Source organism: Neopsephotus bourkii, unplaced genomic scaffold, assembly GCF_033783945.1.
Source record: "Neopsephotus bourkii isolate Nb327-2 ecotype Australia unplaced genomic scaffold, CSIRO-AGI_Nbou_v1 NB_463, whole genome shotgun sequence".
Lineage (NCBI taxonomy): Eukaryota > Metazoa > Chordata > Aves > Psittaciformes > Psittacidae > Neopsephotus > Neopsephotus bourkii.
In genome coordinates this window covers 2,306,559-2,329,317 of record NW_026900965.1, presented here as the reverse complement: position 1 = coordinate 2,329,317, position 22,759 = coordinate 2,306,559, and the positions used below count along the sequence as shown (strand labels likewise).

General features: G+C 50.6%; 1 protein-coding gene across 1 annotated transcript; it reads left to right on the top strand.

Moving 5' to 3' along the window:
- Positions 1-1,982: 1,982 nt before the first annotated feature.
- On the top strand, positions 1,983-22,360 carry EDC3 (enhancer of mRNA decapping 3). The gene is made up of 7 exons (XM_061349987.1): positions 1,983-2,091; positions 4,511-4,692; positions 5,800-6,113; positions 12,201-12,536; positions 19,927-20,080; positions 20,902-21,119; positions 21,904-22,360. Exons 2-7 carry the CDS (start codon positions 4,529-4,531, stop codon positions 22,236-22,238), a joined length of 1,521 nt encoding a protein of 506 aa, XP_061205971.1. The 5' UTR covers positions 1,983-2,091; positions 4,511-4,528; the 3' UTR covers positions 22,239-22,360.
- The last annotated feature ends 399 nt before the right edge of the window (positions 22,361-22,759 follow it).

The window sequence follows — 22,759 nt, the reverse complement described above, 5'->3', positions numbered from 1 at the left end:
GCCCTTTTATTCCTCCAAATAAATGAAGCAGGAGCTTGCAAACAGCACTTCAGGACCCTCAGGCAGGGGATCCACAGAGGGATGCTTCGGACCATCGCCTGCTCTGTGCTTCCCCAGCTCAGAGCATGGTTGTTTCTGAAGGCTTTGCATAGCATCCCTTAAAAGAAGGTGATAAACATTAAAATGCCATGTAATTAATAAAGGAATAGATGGAAAACTGGGGTCTGGGCACACCTGAAGGGCATCCCTCCAGGGTTTCCAGCTTGCTGGGGTAGGAAGCTCTTGCCCCACAGGTACGTTTCCTTGAGGCACAAATGCTTGGATCTGGGGTCTCATATAAGGAATCTTGGCAAACATGTGCTGAAAAGCGTGTCCCACCCCAGATCCCTGCCCTGGGATGCTCTGTGGTGGGAGCTGCTCTTGCCTCATCCAGGCAGCTATCAAAGTAAGAGCAGAAAGGTGACTACTTGACTCCATCCGTCACCTGGATGGGATGGACAACCACAGGGGTAGTTTGGATGTGGTGGCTGTGCCCTGGAAAGGCTGCTCTGGAGAAGAGGATCCTTCCTCCCACCCTAACCTGCCTCACCTTCATACTGTTGCTACCGACTGTGCTCCCAATGACTGTGTGTTCTAATAGCCTCCGTGCACAGCAGCTCAGGAAGGGATCCCACACCCTGCCTTCTCCTTCCTCCCAGTAATGAACAAAACAGGCTCAGGATTCCAGGGGGCGGGGGGGGGAAGCTGGGGGTAGTGGAGCTGAGAAGAAAGCAGGAGGTGAATGCACCTACCTTGGGTGGGGAGTCTGGGAAAGGGGATGGAGGGGTGATGGAGGTGGTGGAGGTATGAAGGAGGAGTGATGGAGGTATGTGACAGAGGTGGTGGAGGGGTGATGGAAGTATGATGGAGTGGTGTGGAGGCGACAGGGGGTGATGGAGGTGATTGAGGTGATGGAGGTGACAGAGGGGTGATGGAGGTGACCGAGGTGACAGGTGATGGAGGTGCGGCAGAGGCTATGGAAGTGTGGTGGAAGTATGATGGAGAGGTGATGGAGGTGATGGAGGTGACAGAGGAGTGATGGGGGTGCGGCAGAGGTGATGAAGGTGTGATGGAAGTATGATGAAGGGGTGATGGAGTTGATGGAGAGGTGGCAGAGGTGTGGCAGAGGTGAAGGGGGTGATGGAGGGTTGACGAAGGTGTGACAGGCAATGGAGGTGTGGTGGAAGTGTGATATGATGGAGGTGACAGAGGGGTGATGGAGGTGATGGAAGTATGATGGAGGTGGGGTGGGGTGATGGAAGGGATGGAGAGGTGATGGATGATGAAGGGGTAATGGAGGGGTGATGAAAGGATGATGGAGGGGTGATGAAAGGATTATGAAGGGGTGATGGAAGGGATGGAGAGGTGATGGATGATGAAGGGGTAATGGAGGGGTGATGAAAGGATGATGAAGTGGTGATGGAGGGGAGATGGAGGTGAGTGAGGGGTGATGGATGATGAAGAGGTGATGGAGGGGCAATGGAGGTGACATGGGTGATGGAGGTGATGGGGTTATGTGTGAATGAGGTGATGGAGGTGTGACAAGAGGACACTGGGCAGATACAGCAGAGAACGTGCTGCAGTGACACAGATGCGAGGGAGGTGAGGGCAGGATGGGAGTGATGGACCAAGTGTGCCGGCGGCGATAGGGGCTGACGGAGGGGTCACATCGGCGATGGGTGACGGAAGGGTCGCATCGGCAATGGGTGACGGAGGGGTCACATCAGAGATGGGGGGTGACGGAGGGGTCACAGCGGCTGTGCCCGCACCGGCGGGGATCAGGACCCGGCTCCACCACCGGCGCCACCATCACCGCTACCCCGGGTCCTCACTACGCATGCGCACACCGCACCCGGCGGCTCCCGCCACGCCGCGGGGGGGTGGTGGTGCTCGTGCGCATGCGCCGAGCTCCACTCGCACCCCTCCGCGCCTCTCTATGGTCGGCCGCCGGTGGCTGGAGCGCCGCTGGGAGGCGGGGCAGGAAGTGACGGAAGCACCGAGCGGCGGTGAGGGAAGAGGCCGCGCTGAGGCGGGAGCGGGCGGTGGCGCCAGGTGAGGCGGGGCCGGGACTCGGACCCCGGACCCCCGCTCCGCGCCCGGAGCCCGCCGGGGGTAGGCGGCACCCGCGGTGCGGCGCTGGGCCCGCCCGGGCCCCCCGGGATGCGCAGCCGCGGCGCCAGGCCCTTCCCGGGGCCGTGCTGGGGAGGCCGGGCCGGGAGCGGATGGGGAGGCCCTGCCGGGACTCCCAGTGTCAGCGGGGAGGCCTGGCCCGGGGCCGCGCGGGAGCAGGTTGGGGGGGCCCTTGTGCTGCCCCCCGGGGTGAGGGGGACTCCTTGTGCTTCTCCCCCCAGGGAGGGGTGTCCCGTGTGCCTCCCCTCGGCGGGGTCCCTGTGCTGTTCGCCCCGGGGACTGTGTTACCCTGTGCTGATCACGCTGACTGGGCCGGGGTATGAGCCCTACTGGGAGTGCGTGCCCTGTGCTGCCCATGTCCCGGGGACAGAGCTGGTAGATCACTGTGGCTGCTTTCTTAACTGAGTGAAGCCAGTTCGCTGTGAACTCATCTTTCAGCTGGGAGAGCATGTGTTGTGGCTCCTTATCAAGCAGCAGTGCCCGCTGTGCACAGCTATTGAATGGTTTGGGTTGGAAGGGACCTTAAGGCTCATCCAGCTCCAACCCCTGCCACGGGCAGGGACACCTTCCACTAGAGCAGCTTGCTTCAAGCCCCTGTGTCCAACCTGGCCTTGAACGGGGATGGAAGAAGGTGCTGAGTTATTGCTTACAGACTCTGTGTATTAAAGAGCTGTCTGCATGGCTGAGTAAGCCTTGACTTTCTTTCACAACTGGCAGTAATGTCAGGTGTATCAGTAATACCCACCCAAAGTGGTGCTGGGGAGAAGATCTCTGTGAGTTGTATGGCAAAACCTAATATATGACAGACTATGAGGTTTGGCTTTGCAGGTGTGTGTAACCACACAGATGTGCTGCTGTTCTCATGTGTGATGTTGTAAATAATTCACTGTGTGTATTGTTCAGCCCCTCTTCTAGGTGAATTTTGCACAAAGCAGTAGAAGTCTCCCTTGAGATGAGGAGGTTCCCTTGGTTTAGTTCGTGTTTGAATGCAAACATAGATTATCTTTTGCGTGGTGAACGGAGGCTCTTGTTTTTGAATAGCATCCTTGGAAGGTGGTGATGTGTGCGGAGCCCTTCCCCTTGTTTCCAGAAGGACATACAAAAAGCAGGAAAGGGAGTGAAGTTTTAGGTTTATTACAGATATTTAGTGGTACGTTTTCTGCCTTTTGAAAGTGCTTTTTATCAGCTCTCGCCTTGGCATCCAGACATTGTTATCATGGCTCAATATGAATCCAGAGAAGCAGGAAAGAGAGGAGGCTGGTGCTGACGGATTTCCACTTCAGTGACCAAATTTAGCTTCCTTTTGAAGCATCCCCTGTTTTCAGTCCCCTGGAAGCTGGGGGAAATGAGGAGTTTTCCTGGTAACATGCATCCTAGGTATTTCCAGGGTTATTTTTCCCTTCTTTTTCCAAGAAGCTCAGGATAGGAAGGGCTTGAAGAGAATACAAACAACACTCAGAATCAGGGTTTATATATTGCTGTTAATCTCTTCTTGGATTATCTCCTGGGCTCTCTGTGCTCCTTACAGTAAATATCTGTTGATTACAGCATGAAAGGCAAATATATACAGTGGTCATTTTCCTTTAGGAACTTGTCAGCTCTCTTTTGCTGCTGTGCCACTGGTGAGCCTGTCATCTTCTGGGGCCTGTGTCTGGAGGAAGAGATCTCAGCCCAAAAGATGTGCTTAGGCTGCTTCAATGTGTGTTGACACAAGTTCAATCAAGCATCGGGGCTGAGGGAGTCGCGTGGGACTGAATAAAGTGGATTTTCTCCCCTTTGTTCTGGTGGAACTCAGTGCTAGGAAGGAATGCAGCTTCCTAATTGCGGCAGGAATACTGGTATTCCTGGCTCTGGAGAGCGGGAAGGCTTTTATTCTGGACTCCAGCACTGGGTTTTCCTCCCCTCCTTCTTTATCTGCTCCCTTAAAGGTGTTGGTTTTCATTTGTATGTTCAGAGCTGAATCTTCTCCCTGCTGAGTATTCACAAAAGTTCTTCTACCCCAGTGTTCCTGTGCCAAAACTCTAAAAACTCCCTGAAATTCCAGGGAGAATGGCCACAGACAGCATTAAATACCAAATATTTCTGTTTGGAGCTTGAATCCGGTTAGAAAATGATTTCTTTCATGAAGCAAACAGTGATCTGTGTCACAATGGTATAGCAAAGCCCCATCCAGGGATTTACACACTCGCTGGGATGTTATTTGCACCCCACAAACAAGGGAGAAGCTGACAAAGCCGGAGCCTGGGTGGGAGCCAGGCTTTGGGCCGGGGAATACAATTGATGCTGATTCAGGTTGTCACTTTCTGCATCTTGTTACAGCCAGGCCTGTGTCTCTTTACAGTGGTTGTGTGCCAGAAAGATGGCTACGGACTGGCTTGGGAGCATTGTTTCAATTAACTGTGGAGAAAGCTTGGGAGTCTACCAAGGACGAGTGTCTGCTGTGGATCAGGTCAGCCAGACCATCTCCCTTACACGGCCCTTCCACAATGGGGTCAAGTGCCTCGTGCCAGAAGTCACCTTCAGGTTAGTGGCTGTGTTTTCCCCTCCTGTCTTTTCCCAGGTCAGTGGTGGTTGGAATGGTTTTCCTCAGAAATGAGCTGTTTCCCTTTAATCTCCCTATTGCTGCTGAGCATTATTGCCCTTATGCAGTGAAGTGCAGTTATCAAATCCAACTCCATCCCTTCGGCTCTTGCAATGTGCTTTGCGCTGCAGAGACAGGAGGGAGTTTTGAGCCAAGAAGCGAACTGATGCTGCAGTGGTGTTACTCTCAGGAGCTCTTTGCCACCAGCTCCTGGTAACAGTGTGTGTAAAAAGGAGAGTTAAGAGTCGCTCTTCACAAGCCATTTTCCTGTTACGTGGCATCTTATGACAACTAAGACACCGAGTCACTGACTTTTAAATAAGATTGATTCCATGATACTCTTAATCTTTCATTCTCCCTGGATTTTAAAGAGACTGGGGTAAGATGATGATGACCGTATTCTTCTAGGAGATACGTGTGGAAGTCAGTAACAAGCTCTTATTATATCTCAGTTGAACAAACACTTAAGTTTTGAGTAGAAGCCCCTAATTTCTGATTATTTCTCGCCATCAGGGCAAATGGAATTTTTTGTAACTGCTGCCTTGTTTGGTTTTGGCTTGTACCCAGTGCTCCTTTTGGTTTTCTTTATCTCTTTTCTGAGGAAATGGAAAGCACTGTCCTTGTCTGAGCATGAATTGCCCTCATCTGAGGGTAGATTACTGGAGAAGGGGATTAAATGTAATAGTAGGCTCAAGGCTGAGATGAATGAAGTGTCTAGAAACTGGTAAACCAGTGCAGATGTCTGCAAAGGTCAGTTGCTTCCATTTTCTGCTTGAGTGCTGCCTGTTCCAGCTTGGAATAGAACCTTTCACACAAAACCCAGGTGCAGTGTAGAAATAATCATTGGTGTTTTGAGGATTCAGGCCATTTCAGATTGATGTCTGTGGAAATATCCTGTGTGATTGGGTGTTAAAAGTCCATTTTTCCTCATTTCTATTGATCAGACAAACCATACTCTACAATGTAACATGTTTTTTCTGTAGGGGTTTCTTGCAGAGGTACCTCAGATGCTAAATTCCTCATGTCTGCTTTTCTTTCCCTGTTTTTAGGGCAGGTGACATTACTGAGCTGAAAATCCTGGAGATCCCAGGGCCAGGGGACAACAGACAATGTGGGGATCTGCCCCAGACAGAGATGGGCATCCCTGGTGTTGGGTGCCAAGTGGGTCCCAGTCAGAATGGCACTGGGAAAGCGTTAAAGAAACCCATGTCCAGCAGTGCCCCACAGAACATCCCGAAGAGAACAGATACCAGGAACCAGGATATTATCATCTCTCCACAGCAGCAGTGCTCCAAGAGCTACATGGATCGGCATGTGGAAACGCTCACTCAGTCCAAAGGCTTCCGCCGTAGACACAATTCCTGTGAGTAGCCATGTTATTCCACAACTTCCCTTTTCACCACTGAGTTATGGCTGCAGTATCTTCCCTTCTTCCTCAAGAGTGTTTCAAATGGGGCTGGAAACTTTTGCCTTTATACTTGTTTTACCTCCTGAAGGTCTGGAGAAGAGGAAGTTAAATAGTGAGGAGTAAGGCTTCACAGAATCCCAGGCTGGCTTGGGTTGAAGGGACCTTAAAGCTCACCCAGTTCCAACCCCTGCCACGGGCAGGGACCCCTTCCACTGGAGCAGCTTGCTCCAAGCCCCTGTGTCCAACCTGGCCTTGAACACTGCCAGGGATGGGGCAGCCACAGCTTCTCTGGGCACCCTGTGCCAGCGCCTCAGCACCCTCACAGGGAAGAGCTTCTGCCTAAGAGCTCAGCTCAGTCTCCCCTCGGGCAGGTTCAAGCCGTTCCCCTTGGCCTGTCCCTACAGGCCCTTGTCCCAAGCCCCTCTCCAGGTTTCCTGCAGCCCCTTTAGGCACTGGAGCTGCTCTTAGGTCTCCCCTTCAGGAGCCTTCTCTTCTCCAGGCTGCCCCAGCCCAGCTCTCTCAGCCTGGCTCCAGAGCAGAGCTGCTCCAGCCCTTGCAGCATCTCCATGGCCTCCTCTGGCCTCGCTCCAACAGCTCCATCTCTCTCATGTGTTGTTGCCCCAGAGCTGGATCAGGAATGCAGGGGGGGTCTCCCCAGAGCACAGCAGAGGGAAAGAATCCCCTACCTTCACAAGCTGTGTCTACAAGTAGTACAAGTATAGATCTTCCAAACGTTTGCACTTGCCTTTGTATCATCCTGTGATCCTCACAGATATAATCCCATTCATGATCTGGAGTATGCAAGGTGTTTTCTCTGCTGCAGCATTTCTGAGGGAAGTGTGGTTGATGCCTATTTATATAAAAAAGCAAATACTTCCTTACCAGATGAGAATATTAAAGGGAATATTCAAGTTTAATCAGTGGAGATATGCACACTATATGGATTATTCTCCTCTGTTGGCATCCGGTGTTAGAAGATGGAGAGCTGAATAATGCTGGGTAGAATGATTTCCTCATTCTTGCTGCTTGAAGGTTGCCCAATTGCCAGCCTCCAGTTTTGCTCTAAAAGGAACTGGAAGCATAGAGCAATATTACCAAGCTTTTCTATTTAAAGCCTCTATAACTGTAACCTCTTGCAACATCACCCTGCAAGTAACTACCAGTGTTATTTGCTGTGTTGTTAAAAACACACATTAACAGCTCTAATGAGGCTGGTGTAAAGACACAATCAGCACATCTCCAAGCCAAGCATCCCTCATCTTTATTCTTTTCAATAACTCTTCAAACTCTTCTTTTTGTGCCAAAATTGGCTATGTTCTCTTTTTCTTCCTCAAAGCCCCCTTAGGCTGTGCTCTTTTCCAGATCTTCCTCGTGCAATTATTGAACCATCAGTGGATATCCAGCCTATTTCCATGACTTCATTGCTGAAGCATCCTTATGTATCCAGCATATTCCCATGACTTCATCTTTCCCCCCTGCCTTGCTTTTGTGTTTAGCAAAGAAACAAAACCCAGGTGGGAAAGGCCAGTTAAACAGGGAGTTCAAGGGCTTTATTTTGTGGAGAAATCCCAAGGAACTTCTGGAATTTTTCCTCTAACTTTATTGCTGTGATTGCCAAAGGGGGTTGATGGGAGGAGGAAGGACAGAGTGATGTGAGGAGGAAGCATGCACGCCCTGATGACCAACCATCATCAAGCCTCTTTGGTTTTGAGTGTTTTACTTCTGCCTAGGCCTAAACACTGCCTGGTGTTTGCTGTAGGAAGAGACCTGTGGTTCCTTTAAGGTTAATGGCTTGGGTTTTTAAGTCCCTAGCTCCTCTTAAGTTCCACTGAGTTGTTTGAGTACATTCCTTTGATTGGTTTTAGAAGAATTTGTCTCAACTTCAGCATTGGCTACCTAAATAGCACAAATAACTTCTGCTTTGCTTTATTCTGGCTGGATGGAGCATGTGGGAGGAGGGTTAAGAACCTCATTTCATGTTTGTCAGTGTCTGATGGATAGCTTGGATTCATTTAGGGTAAACGAGGTAGAGAAGTGAACTCTTACCCTCAAAGTGTGTGCACTTGGAGCATGGGGCATATGACGTGTGAATCTCAGGAGGGGGATAGAAGAGATCCTGGCTCTGTGGTGATGTTGGGTGCAAGCGTTTGGGGAAGAACAGGCTGAGGTGTCACCTAGAACTGAAGTCATGCAGGCTTCAGTACAGCTGGAAGTTGCCCTCTTGATGCCCTTTAGCGTGCTAAGTCAGGCCCAAAGTTCCCCCTTTGGAATACTTGTGTGACTGGAATCAGTAAATACCAAGGCAGGATTCCCAACAATGGCTTCTGTGCCGTGCTGGCACTGCGCTCGCTCATGCCAGGGCTGGCAGCAAAAGCTCCCACAGGATCTCTCAGGAAGGCAGCCAGCTTGCTAGAGACTTCATGTTTGCTTGTGTGCTGCACATGAAAGCTTGCTTTTCCCAAGGAACAAAAAAAGCCTGGGAAGTATTGTTTCCCTTTTGAGGGAGGTGCTTTGCTGCGCGGCATCAAGCTGCCAACTTGACATGGAGCCATGTGCTGTTCCTTAACAAGCTTCACACATACACACACAGGGTGCTGGAAGCTGCCATCCCAAATGAGCTGGGCTGGAAGGGCTGGCTTTGTGGAGCTGCTTGGATCAGGCCATGAAAGCAAGGCTTAGTTGGATGGTGCTTGGAGCAACCTGGTTTAGTGGGAGGTCTCCCTGCCCATGGCAGGGGTTTGGGGCTGGATGAGCCTTAAGGTTCTTTCCAACACAGTTCTTTTCTATGGTAGAACGTAGCTAGCTCCCAAGGAACAAGGGATGGAACAAGAGGAACCGGCCTCAAGCTGCACCAGGGCAGGTTTAGATGGAGCTGAGGAACAACTCCTTCCCCAGAGGTGCTCAGGCATTGGAACAGGCTGCCCAGGGCAGGGCTGCAGTCACCGTCCCTGCAAGTGTTCACACACCATGTAGCCGAGACCCTCAGTGCCATGGGTTAGTGGTGGCCTTGGCAGTGCTGCGGAGCAGTTGGATTTGATGAGCCTAATGGTCTTTTCCAAACCTGGTTCATTCCATGGTTCTATGACTAGCAGCATTCAGGGAATGGCTTGGTCTGATTTGTCACACTGGTGCCGTGGAAGACAGTGAACACTTTTCCTGTTGGCCTTGTCTCAGATTCTTCTCTCTGAGCTTTCTCTGCACCTCCCCTGCTCCTTCTTTTAGGCTTTTCTCCTCTGCCCTGGGCAGAATCAGCCAGCAGTCATCTTACCTGTCTAGAGGGTGATGCTTTATGAGGAACACCACCTAACTTTGCTGGTTGGCCTGTGCCATGTCCTGTGCACCCTGTGTGAGGAGGTGAAAAGAGAGAGCTGGTTGCATGGCTCAGCAGTACTGTGAGCTGGCATCCATGGCTCTGGATTAGGGAGCTGCCCACCACAGCAGCTTGCTTTCATGAGGTATGGCCTTGGCTCCCCTTTGTTGTGTCTGCAAGGGAGTCCAGGGAGCTTTCCAGCCATTGTATTCCCAGCTTTTCTAGCACAGCTTTGTGTTCCAGCAGCATTTACACACTGCTTACATCAGCTGCTTCTGTGCCCTGCATCCACTGCCCAGCGGGGCAGCTCACCCCATGTTTTGCTTTTCAGGTCAGCTGAGGAGCTGTCTGTGGAAAAGCCTGGCCATGGGTGTAAAAACTCATGTTGGGTAACTGGAACAGAGTTCTCCTAACACTTGACATTGAACAAGGCTTGTTTTGCCTTTGTGTTCAGTGTAAGCTTTAGCTTGTTCATCTGAACTCATGATGATTGCTTTGATGTGGAGCTTGTGAACGTTTGGGGACCCCAGCCTGTTGTGTTGTCCAGGTTTTCATCTCTGGGGCTGCTGACTGAGTCCAGAGCAGGCCATGGAGGTGCTGTAAGGGCTGGAGCAGCTCTGCTCTGAAGCCAGGCTGAGAGAGCTGGGCTGGGGCAGCCTGGAGAAGAGAAGGCTCTGGGGAACTGGAATAATGGGAGCCTGAAGCTGCAGCAGCTTTTTGAGAGGGGGGTGTTTTGGGATGTTCAGGTCTATTTAATTTAGCTCCTGGACTTGAGACAGGTTCCACGGAAGGAGCTGCTGAGCAGTTCTAGGAGCCTCCTTGCTGTAGGGGAAGCTTTCAGGTTAGTCAGCTAAACAGTTCTCTGGAAACCCAAGTGACACACCAAAATACAAGGAAAGATAAACAGGGGAAAATCCTTGCTGAGACAATGCATTCCTAACTGGGAATAAACCCAAGTATACATCCTTAGCAAGGCATCCTTCAGCATTGCCTGAGCTAGATGTGGTGGGAAGTGGACTCAGTATCATGCTGTAAACCAGGTTGGTCAGAGCTTACAAAGTCCTTGGTAAGTGTCAGGTACTACCTGGATTTTCTAGTGCTTTGTGTGAAGTAAGTCTCCAGGAAACTGTGAGGGAGTTCTGGAGTTAACAGCAGCAATTTGTGTCATTAACCTACTGAATACCTGTGCTGTAGAGAGCAGAGTTCTGCTGTTAACTTGGCCAGAATGGGCATGTTGGTCTTAAATGTTCCTGTCCTGATCCTGAAATGAATGAGCACTCGTGTAGAATCAGTCGACAAGGAGAAAGGTCCTTTGCTTCCTAGGGGAAGTGCTGCTCCTGTCAGTGGGGTGGAGGATTCACACCTTGGAAGCGTGGGAAATGAGAGCTCAAGTTTATTAGGCTCCACCAGTCAACCCAAGGTTATAAATAATCCTTTCCATGGATTTCTCAAGACCAGCCTAGTCTTGTCTGCACTTACAAAGCTGACAAATAACTTTGTGGGAAGCTGTGAAGGTTGTGCCCATTGCAGATCTTTTGGGATGTTTTCAGAGTATCCATCCAAATTCTGCCTGTCTTCTCCCACTGGTTGTGATAATGTGTAAAGGCAAAGATAGGTTGATATTGCATTTGTGGGGAGGTAGAGAAAGCACACATCATTGGGGCAACTTGGTGGCAGTTTGTTTCCAATGGATTCTGTCAGTAAACTCATTTGTATAAGTTACTCTCCATAGTGATAATCTTAAACGACAAGAACTATTTTAGTAGAGGAAGCAGCAGCTTTGGTGTGATACCTCTTAACTCCATCCATCGGACACTGTAGGTGATGCCTGAAATTGCTGGAATTGGCCTGAAATATTACCTAGGTGTTAGCAAACGTAACAAGGAATGTACAAACAGATTAATATTAGGGTTGAGTTTGAGTTAGGAGCCGAGTTTGTGGGTGAGCTGAATAAGGTAAGAAATAAGCAAGTAAAGGGATGTGTTGACCTTCTCATTGCACATGGTTTTGTATGAGCCCTGGATAAGGAGACTTTCGTCAGTCTTACTCCAGAGAAATCAGGCTTTCAGGATGACTTGTTGTTGGAAAGGAGTGTGCTTAAACATGCAGGGGGATGAAGAAGGAGGAGAATGAAATAGGGAAGAGGTCAGGAATGTGTACCTAGTGATAGTGAGAGCATAAAGAAACACTTGATATTCAGGGTTTTAAGTTCTCCCTTAAAGATCATTAATAGGTGGCCAAGAAAGGAAACACCTATGTTAGATTCTGAAATTTAGGGAAATTCCAAAGAAGGTTTTGGGTCACATGCCTGTGTGAACATGAGCTCGGTGTAGAAGGAAAGCTATCTTGGAGCACGGCTAGCTTCTTATCATTGATGGGACACACCACCTTGAATGAAATCCAGTGGGGAGAAATGCTCACTTTGCTCCTGTGGCCAAGCATGTTTTTCTAACCTTGCTGGTGGAGAGTCCTTGAAAATCTCTTTCCTGATGCTCTTCTTCTGTTTTCTGTTCATGGATCTTAGCATGAGGAATGCCAAAGATGGGCTCTACAGCGAGTACCCATTGAGCCTGATGGGCTCTACAGCGAGTACCCATTGAGCCTGTGGGCTGCAAGCCCAAGCACCAGGAGAGCTCCCCTCTCTTACCAAATGTATTGGGGAAAACATATATGAACAAAAGTGGCTTTTCCCATTTATGCCATGTTTCCAACTTGCTTTTCTTTTCCTTTAGGGTCATCCAGCAGCCGTCACCCGAACCAAGTGACACCGAAGAAGAGCGGCCTGAAAAACGGGCAGATGAAGAGCAAAGATGACGAGTGCTTTGGGGATGACATTGATGAGATCCCAGACACTGATTTTGATTTTGAAGGCAACCTGGCCCTTTTTGACAAGGCAGCTGTGTTTGAAGAGATTGAAACGTATGAGAGGAGGAGCGGCACCCGCTCCCGGGGGACCCCCAACGAGAAACCAGCTCGCTACCGGCACGACGAGAACATCTTGGAGTCAGAGCCCATAGTCTACAGAAGGATTGTTGTACCCCAGAATGCTAACAAAGAGTTCTGCACGGGTATGCCATGTCCCTTCCTGATGTATGCCATGTCCCTTCCTGATCAGGATGGAAACTCTCCTGCTTTGCTGGGCTGGATTGTTTTCCCCAAGGGCTGTCTGTCAGCTTAATGTGATACAAGCAAGGGCGTCCCTTTACGTGAGGTTGGCTCTGTACCTTTTGTCCACATACAACCTTTATTTGTAATATTGCCTAGGTAAAAAAATACTCATATAGGGCACAAGGTAGGCAGTTTTCCAGGGGGGGATAAAACTGATGGTTGGATAACAAGAAGGAAGGATTTGAATCCTTGCTTGGATTCCTAATATGATGACCCTGAGTGGATGTGATCGGTGGCTCGTGAGAGGTTGGGATGGGCTCAGGATTCTGGTACATGATAGCACATGGTGATTTGTGCTTTGCTAAAAGGCAGGAGGTTTCATGTGCTTCTGATGCTCCTTGGGTGGTAGTTATATATTTCCACATGGCTTTGTGGAAGTTTAAAATGTTGTTGGTGTAAAAAGCAATGGTTCTGGCTCTTCCCATCCCTAATTCCAAACATTCATTGTATGAAAGGTGTTTTAGGTGGGGTCTCCCCCCACTTTCTGTCCACTGCTGGTGAGTGAAAGAGATTTTACTGTAAGCAGTCTATTTATATGAGTTCACATGCTGCACAGCACATGTGCTTTATGCTACATTTAGGTACAAATTCCCTGTAACTTCAGTCTAGTTGTGCTCTTCTGCCTGCTTTGCAAAATGTAGGAGTAAAGGAACTTGGGCATTCCAGGGACATTTCTGTATAAGGATAAAGTCAGCTTTTGTAGAGAGACATAAGCAGTGCATATCCTGGTGGCCTGGCCACTGAGCTGAGGTGTGATCAGGTCCTTGATCTCTCATTCTTGCTCTGCCCAGAAGCTCCACCTGGGGTGTGAAGCGCTTCAGGGAAGGAGGCTGGTTCATTGGTAAGGATTTGTTGCTTTTCAGTGTGAAAAAACAAGTCTTTTAATGGCTCTGCTGTACAGTGATATCGTAGTTTTCCATTTGTCATCCATCTTCCTATTGATCTCCCAAATGAGACGATAACATACCGGGTCATAGCAGCACTTGTCCAGCTCAGTATCATGTTTCCAAGGATACTTAAAGAAGAGTGAAATAACAGAGCAACCACACAATGATGCCTCCCTGAGTGCTTTGTCTTTGACAGTTTTAAGCCTTCCTGAAGCAGAAGAGGTAGTTCAGTATTAATAGCTTTTGATGAGGCTTTGTTTTGGTCTTCTGCTTGTTTTAACCTATTGCTTTCTAAATCTCTGCAAGCTTTCAGTCTCTTGACAGTTTCCTGTGGCAAGCAGCTCACCAGTTGCCTGTGTGTTGTGTGAATAAGCTCCTCTTCGTTTTTGTGGTTAAATACTCATTTAGTATTATTCCTTTTCATTTACTCTTGTACACTCCTCTTCCAGCTGGTTTATCTGAAAGGAGACAAGGTGTCTATGTGCAGCTAGTCTGAAACTAAAGCTAACCTACTGTTAGCCGCCAGTTTGAGAAGTAAGGCTGATGCTGTATTCTAGCAGTACAGCTCCTGGCCTTGCAGCAAGCATCAGTGAGTAAACTCAGGGCATGAAAATGAAAGCATGTTGCTAAACTCCATCTTTATGATGGAAGCTCTTGGCTCCCTGTTTGCAGTGTGCTGGAGGGAGCAGCTCAGTGCAAGAGTTACTGTTGGCTTGTTTTGGTCTTGGCAAGCCTGCCCTGGAGGGTGGTACATGACTCCCCTCCATAGCTGCAGGGTCTCGCAAGCCTCATTAGTTCCTGTAGGGTGATTAGCATCCCCTATGGAATTCTGGATGACTTTGGAAGAAAAGCTGTCCTGTCACCCAGTGGGCAGGGTATTGACAGCTCCAGCTCCGTGCTGCCTGTGCTGAGCAGGGCACATTCACAGGCCTGGGAATGATGATCACAGTGTCCCAGTGCTGTGTCCCTGCCAGTGGTTTTTCCCCAGAGGGGGTGACTTCCTTTGTGTCCACTGAGGAAGTTTACTGCTGCTTAGGAAATGCTAAGGGCAAGCTAGGGAAAGCTCTTGTCAGCAGTTGTAACCTGCCTGCTGCTGACTGAAAGACATCCAGTGTGCTTGGAGGAATGATGGACTGTCCCTTGGAAAAAGCAATCCTGGTTTCTTTGTTTAGCAGCTGGAAGGAGGATGCTGAGCTACAGGCAGCTTGCCTCTTAGTGGCTCAAAGAACAGCAGCTGCTCAAATGAAAGCCCCAAAAGCCATCATTCTGGATGTATCTATGGCAGGAATTCTCTTCCTGCTTCTGAATTCTCCCTGGAGAGTTTTCTCTGGACTCCTAAGGGGAGCTTTACTTGCAAAAAGCACTTTCTAGTTATAGGAGAAATAAGTACTTGGTGAATTCTTTACCCTAGGCCAGTCCTAAAGATGGTTGTCTTAAGAGCGCTGCCTGATACAGTGGTTATTCTGTCTGCTGTGATAGCACAAAGTGATGCTGGGGATTGACAGCAAGTTGATACCCAGCTCTTGTCACTGTGGCAGAGGAAGGAGCCTGTGACTCTTGCATGCTCTTTTATGCCATGGAGCTAGGGAATAACCAGGATTATGCAGCAGGAAATCCAGCAGTTTGCTGGTGCCAGTTCTCCAGAAGATTATCTGCAGGGCTTCCAGTCTGTGCTGCTGTTGCTGCTTGAGAGAAGTCAAGTGGTGTTGGCTCTAGCAAAGCTTCATAAACACTTCATTCCATTGGGATGCTTTTCTGGGAGTTGATTTTTCTGGGGCCAGGCTATCAAATAAGCATTGGAGGCAAGCAGGGAGTGAGGAGGGGGATCTTTTCCAAACAAAAGTGAAAACCTGAAGCTAATAGAGCTTACCATGTCTTTGGTCATGACTGAGTCCGTCCGTATGGCTTTGCACATGAATTTCCCTCAAATATATAGTTTGTCTTTAAATGTGTGTCTAGCTGTGTTCTTTCTGCTGATCAGCAGCAGTGGAGTGACCTGTGATTGAGGATCAGGTCTTTTGTCAGGAACTGCAAAGCCAGTCCTGCAGGTGTATTGGAGCTCAGGGTTTGCAGTTGGATGGAGTGTCTCAGTTCATCATTGATGACTCTCTAGAATATCATGTGGAGCATACCAGGCTGTCCACATGGTTCCTTCTGGCAGTTGAGCTCTTCTTTCCTCTTACCTGTGTTTAGTTGCTGCTAGCACGTAGCACACACATACCATGGGTGCCAGTTCATGACAGCAGCTCTGCTCTGGAGCCAGGCTGAGAGAGCTGGGCTGGGGCAGCCTGGAGAAGAGAAGGCTCCTGAAAGGGAGACCTTAGAGCAGCTCCAGGGCCTGAAGGGGCCTCAGGAAACCTGGAGAGGGGCTTGGGACAAGGGCCTGTAGGGACAGGCCAAGGGGAATGGCTTGAACCTGCCCGAGGGGAGACTGAGCTGAGCTCTTAGGCAGAAGCTCTTCCCTGTGAGGGTGCTGAGGCGCTGGCACAGGGTGCCCAGAGAAGCTGTGGCTGCCCCATCCCTGGCAGTGTTCAAGGCCAGGCTGGACACAGGGGCTTGGAGCAAGCTGCTCCAGTGGAAGGGGTCCCTGCCTGTGGCAGGGGTTGGGACTGGGTGAGCTTTAAGGTCCCTTCAACCCAAACTGTTCTGTGATTACACTGGCTTAAAAATCTCCCTTGGCTGAACTATGGGCATCAAATGCGTGCTTAGGAGTGGATCAATGTGGCAGCCAGAGCTTATGTGCCAGGGTCATGCTGCAAAACTAAAGCTGAGCCTGTTCTGTGAGGGTGATGCTGTCAGTACGGCTTGGTTTTGTGTGTGCCATGTCCTTGACTGTCTTTTCTACTCTGTTTAGCTTTTAGCTCTTCAGTCTATGGATGACTGCCTTACAGTGATTGTGTGTATTGAATGTGTGAAGTGTTTCTGGGACCTTTGAGTAGAGTGCAAATGAAGTTCACTTGATCCAACCGCAAGAGAAAACAAAGTGGTCATGGAGCAGAGTCTCTTTGTCCCTCAGACAGCTTTTAGCTCAGCTGGAGTGAATTGTGCACGGGTTCAGGGAGAGGCTCACACTGGAAGGTCAGCCAGAACTCCCGCAGGATTTGTCTTCATTAAAAATAATGATGATTAAAGTACATTAAAACCCCTAGCCCTTCTTCAGTGGCGAAAATCACTCACGTTTGTGGGGCAAGGAGCTGTGGTTTGCTGAGGCTGCAGGCAGGTGGCTCCAGCTTCACCGCCAGCAAAAGACAGCAAGTAATGTGCCCAAACTGGACTAGAGCTAAACCCAAGTCACGTAGCTGCAGCTTGTGAGCTGTGTGGCCTGAGAACCTGGAGTTGCCTATTGCTAAAGGAAAGGGTTTGTGGTATTACACCTGGCTTTTGGGAGATCCCAAGTCTGGTTCCATCTCATTCATACCTGCAGCTCACCTGCTTTTATCTCTGGGCTGAAATAGTCCAGAGAAAACATGGTGCTTATGCCCTGAGCTACTCTAGCAGCACCCCTTGCCTTTCACCCTGCAGCTTCAAGTACTGGAGGCATCTGGGCTTGTTTGGGGGAAAGCCCTCTGAATTGCTTAACTTGTGGCAAGTTAGCTCAATCCTTCTGCTGGCACAGGGTGCTTTCATCCAAGCAGTGTGTGTGTGTGTGTGTGTAACATGGCATAGAGGAGGTTGAGGAGACAACTCCTTCCCAGTACCCAGGACAGTGTGCCTCAAGCACAGAATCCTTGGTGTTTTCTCGTTGTTCAGCAGTGCTCTGCGTGTCACAAAGCTCTTTAGCCTATAGCTGCCCTTTTTCTTTTCCAGGCAGCTGTAAAATACATTTATTTAATATCCAAAGGCCTGAGCTAATTTCTTTGATTACCTTCATTACCGAACAATAAAGCTGCAGTGTCCAACCCAAACAGAATTAAGGTTGGCAGGCGTTCAGGTTTGCTGCAGCACTGTTATTGTTTGTGGCTTTACACGTCGCCTCCTTGCTTGCTTTCTGCCAGAGTTTATTTAACTCCCTCGGCCTGGTTTTGATAAGCCAGTTGGACTGGTTGGACCTTGCGTGAGTGCGAAGAAGGGAAGTTCTCTTGGCATCTAAGCCTGCTCCTGAGAGGGAGCAATTAGGACAAAGTAGCACTGGCATGCTAAATGCAAGTTCATCTCCTGGCTTCCAGTTAACCCCCTTTGTATTAACCCACTGGGCACTGAGCTGCCTCTAGCTGGTGGTAAGTGTGGGTTTCCTAAAGCTCGTGGTCTGGAGAAGGGTGAAGGTGGTTACAGAGAAGGTGTTGGCAGTGTTTGTACTAAATTGGGTAGAGGCAGAGTATAGATCAGCTCAGTTTCTCATCTGATCCTGTGGTTCAGAAGGAGCAGAAGCACAGTTTGGGAGCCCCCTGGCTTGAGATGAGCAGAGGATGCTTCTCCCCAAACTTAGGTGGAGAGACCCTGACCTCAGGTCACTCATTCCTTCTTTGAGCTTGCCAAACAAGACGTGATGGAGTAGCCAAAAGGTGGATGGGCAGAGGCAGAGGCGAGCCTTGCGTGACTGCGGAGCTGAGGAGGGGTGTGAGCACAGGGCAGGTACGTGACTCCTGGGCTGCCTTTAGGATTATTAGTGGCTGATGACTCCAAATGTTCAACGGCTGCTATCAAGAGGCTGAGATGACTTTGAGAATGTGCCCGCTTGCATGTGTGCTGCGGGTAATGAAAGGCAATCAGAGGTAGCTTAATGGGAGGTTAGCATGCAAGGTCAAGTGTTTGAACATGTTTGGGCCCTCTGTGTGTGCAAAGCACCGGCTGCTGAGTTCAGAAGTGACCCCCAGAAGGGTCCAGCAGGATCTGCTCCCCAGCATTTTACTGTTTCCTTGTGGAAGTACTCCCACAAGTACTCCCTGCACACCCCAAGATGCACCAAACCTGCTGCTTCCGCTGCAGCTCCACTTAGTGGTTTGTGACTGGGGCACCCTGGGGAAATCGAGCAGTACAAATCATTCCTCACCATTCAAATACGTGCTGCTGGTCTCATTTGAATGTGGTGCATGCTTGTTACGACTGCTTCTCGTTATGGGTTTTTGCCTGCACAAGGGCCCACGAGCAACTGCTGCGTTTCCTCTGTGAGCGGATGTGTTCGCTGCAGCTGCTCCCCTTTGAGCTCATCTCGCTGTGGAGCCACATCTTGTTCCCACGGCCCTTTCCTGTGGGTGCAGGAGGTCTGGGCCCTGCCATGATGAGCACCCAGGAGGCTGCCATCACCCTGAGCTCAGGGGTGGGAGTGTGAGGGTGAGGAGGGCCTGGGCTGGAGCAGGCGTCAGGCTGAGCCCTGGACCTTTGGGACCCATCGTGCCCAGCTCGGTGCCCCTCATCTGCCTGTCCCAGGGTAGGAGCTAAGAGTAAAGTTACAGAGCACTTGGCTCTGCTTGTTTAGCTGGGAGCAGTGCTTAGGAATGATGGGAACAGAAGGAGCTGAGAGCTCTTCTGGCTGGCAGCTGTGCCCCAGCTATATGGCTGTCCCATGTGGGGAGGGAATTAAGCTGTGCAGGTCCCTAGCTGGGAAACAGTTAAGGACATCCAGGAGGAAGTGTCAAGGGAACAGTAGGGATGTCTCTAGGGAGACCTCAGAGCAGCTCCAGTGCCTAAAGGGGCTGCAGGAAACCTGGAGAGGGGCTTGGGACAAGGGCCTGTAGGGACAGGCCAAGGGGAATGGCTTGAACCTGCCCGAGGGGAGACTGAGCTGAGCTCTTAGGCAGAAGCTCTTCCCTGTGAGGGTGCTGAGGCGCTGGCACAGGGTGCCCAGAGATGCTACTGCAGGGTTCACCTGTGTGAAGTCAGACTCTGCTTGGAGAAGGGAAGCACAAGGAGTTATCCAGAACAGTTACTCAGGTCTGTGTGTCTCTTACCTGCTGAGGTAGATGAGGCTGTGATGGTGGGTTAAGGGCTGGAGGTTTAAGGCTGGTCACTCCTGGTGCCAGGAAGCAGAACACATGTGAGCTCTTTTTGGTGGGAAACCTGGTTCACAGCTTCTCATTGACAGGGATCAGGAATGCTGATGTGTGTTTGGGCATGGGTGTGGGTTAAAGCACCAGTGGCATGGAGACCAGTAAGAAAACCTTCCATCCTCAATCGGGAGGTCAAAAAAGCCTTCCCAGCCCATGTGTTGCTAAAACTGCCTGCTGAATCCGTGTGGAAATGTAGTATTTCAAGGCCAGCAGCTGCGTTTACCTGTCTCCACTCAGAGTAAGCCGAGTCTGCTGCACTAGTTTGGATTCGTGGAATGGTCTTGGAAGGACCCTGGGTTCCTGGGATAAGGAGATGCTTGGTAGCAGCTAATAGCCCTTTCCAAGTGCTGTTCTAAAGCCTTCCCAGTGAGCAGCATTCCGGAGAGGTCTCTGATTGTGCCTGTTCTGTCTCCCAGACTCCGGGTTGGTGGTTCCGAGCGTGTCCTACGAGCTCCACAAGAAGCTGCTCTCGGTGGCTGAGAAGCACGGGCTGACCCTGGAGCGGAGGCTGGAGATGACAGGGGTGTGCGCCAGCCAGATGGCCCTCAGCCTCCTCGGGGGACCCAACAGGTAAAAGCTGCTCCTTTTCACTCTGCCCCCTCTAAGCAGAGCTCAGTTTATCTTGTTCTGCTCGGTGGGGCTGAACCTTTGAGGTCAGTGTCGTGTGGGTGCCTGTGCTGCTTGTTGGATGCTCATCCGTGCTCCTGCAGCTGGAGGAAGCTGTCACCTCTGAAGGAAAACCTCATCCCGCTGCCTTGCAGACTGTGTTGTGGCTCGTGTGTCAGCCTCTTCCCAAATAATCCCGCAAACAAGCGTGGGGCTCAGGCTCCTGGAGTGGGAGGAAGATTACAGCAGGTTTCCATGGCACACGGCTGCTTTTCCCCTCTGTAGAAAGGGCTTGTTTGAACAGACATCCACCCACCTTGGATGAATGACTTAATAAAGGCTTCTTTATTGGCTCCTGGGCCCCAGAAGGAGAAATATCTCTGGAGTCAAAGAGCTGAGATTGTTTTCTCTCCATTTACTGGCCTTAAATCTCCATCTGTTTACTTGGCAGTACTTTACCAGGACCCGAACATTTGATTCTGAGCAGTAAGTGATAGCATACCAGGCAGCACTGACCTTGTCAGCTGAAACTCCTCCTGTCAGCCACGCTCGATGGCTTGAGGCCATGTCAATAAATCAGCTGTACTTTGCAGTTGCTGAGCCTTAGGGGTAGAGCAGAGCAGCTCCAGCAGCAGCAGCACTGTGAAAGGATGTGGCTTCTTCCTTCGGAGGCAGCGGAAGATGTGCAGAGCACCTCTCCGTTTGCATGTTCCTGCTTCTCCTCTCCTGCAGGAAGAAGGGAAGCGCTGCTTGGGGTTGTTAACAGCCTCTTTTGTCTGTTGTAGGCTGAACCCGAAGAACGTGCACCAGCGGCCCACGGTAGCTCTGCTGTGTGGCCCCCACGTGAAGGGGGCACAGGGCATCAGCTGCGGCCGGCACCTCTCCAACCACGACGTCCACGTCATCCTTTTCCTCCCCAACTTCGTCAAGATGCTGGAATCCATCACCAACGAGTTGAACCTCTTCAGCAAGACACAAGGCCAGCAAGTGTCCAGCGTCAAAGGTAGGTGGCTGAGGAGCAGATCCGCTCCTGCCTCCCCGACACTTGTGCTGTTCAGTCCCCTGGCACCATCTAGTGGCACTGCCATGAGCTGGTGGCTGCTGGGAGGCCGGCAGGACAGCAGAGAGGTTCAACAGTGGAGCTGTTGTGCTGCTACAGATGTTTCTTGTATGAACAAGCTGCTGTGGGGATCAGAGCAGACCAGCCCTTCTCTTATGATAAGGGCCTTCCTTGTTCGAAACTGCAAGTCAATGAGCATCCAACTGCAGCTTCAAACCAAGCAGCAGCTTTGCTGAGCGAGTCCCAGCAGCTGTCAATTCACATCTCTCAGTGTGCCAGAAAACAAGCTGATGCTTCACCTTCTATGAGACAACTGGCTTCTGTCTGATATTTCACCAGTGTCGTTTCAAACCCAGTTCATTTAATCTCCTGGGGAGAAGCAAACGTGGGCATTAGGGCAGTGTTGGACTGTGCTGTGCTGGCTGAGCTACTTCCCTGGTAGCTTATAAAAGGACTTGGTCAGGTAAGGGGAGTGCAGCAGAGGTGATACAGAGCAGGTCAGTGCTCCCCAATGGAGCTCAGCAGGGCAGGCAGCAGTGCAGCACATGGGCTGCCTTTCTGTAGTTGGTGCCTTCCAGATAAACAGCCTTTTTTACAGCTTGTGGAGTAGAAAATGGTCCTTTTCTAATGGAGAGAGCACCCCCCTGGGCTGCCTGGCCTGAGCCCAAGTTCAGAGCCCAAGATCAGGTCGATCCTCAGCGCTCACCGGTCTTTGTGTGTGTTTCAGATCTCCCCGACAGCCCCGTTGACCTGGTGATCAACTGCCTGGATTGTCACGAAAACGCCTTCCTGAGAGATCAGCCTTGGTACAAGGCAGTGGTGGACTGGGCCAACCAGAACCGGGCCCCTGTCCTCAGCATAGACCCCCCCATCAGCGAAATGGAGCAGGGCATCGACGCCAAGTGGTCGCTGGCCCTGGGGCTGCCGCTGCCGCTGGGCGAGAGGGCCGGGCGCGTGTACCTCTGTGACATTGGCATTCCCCAGAAGGTCTTTCAGGAGGTGGGCATCAACTACCACTCCCCCTTCGGCTGCAAGTTCGTCATCCCCCTGCATTCCACCTAGAGCCAGCCACGGGGCTCCGAAGGGAGAGAAGAGGAGGAGGTGTGTGAGGAAGCCGTGCCACGGATCCTGACTGGTAAAACTCGTGTGAGCCTTAAGGATGGGAAGTTCTGGAGAGGTTTTGGTTTGGTTTGTTTTGTTTTTGGTCCTTCCAGAAGAAATACTGTGTATTTAACAAAAAAAAAACACCCCAAGCAAACAAAGAGAGTCATTGTACAGAGCAACAAAACCGAAGGAAGCGAATGTTCCTGCAGAGCTCTTCTCGTTCTCTTGTGCCATTGTATGAAGGAGCCTGCAGGAGGATGGTGTCTGTCCCTGGCCAAGGGACCACTGCTGACCAGGCCTGGCCAGAGGGTGTTTGCTGAGGGGTTGCACATGGAGGTGGTACAAGTGATGGGTGCGTTGTTGGCTGGAGCTGTGGTTCTGTCCTCATGGGCAGGTGGAGCCAGCGGGAGCATCCTGGTGGGAACAGCACCTCCAGTTGTGTAGGAAATACCTCCTGTTGCAGTCACATGGGAGGGAGG

Excerpts from the sequence above, each read along its gene's own strand:
- EDC3 (XM_061349987.1), top strand. The coding sequence starts at position 4,529 with ATGGCTACGGACTGGCTTGGGAGCATTGTTTCAATTAACTGTGGAGAA. Across the intron at positions 6,114-12,200 it reads CCGCCGTAGACACAATTCCT|GGTCATCCAGCAGCCGTCAC; the intron begins GTGAGTAGCCAT and ends CTTTTCCTTTAG. Across the intron at positions 21,120-21,903 it reads GCAAGTGTCCAGCGTCAAAG|ATCTCCCCGACAGCCCCGTT; the intron begins GTAGGTGGCTGA and ends TGTGTGTTTCAG.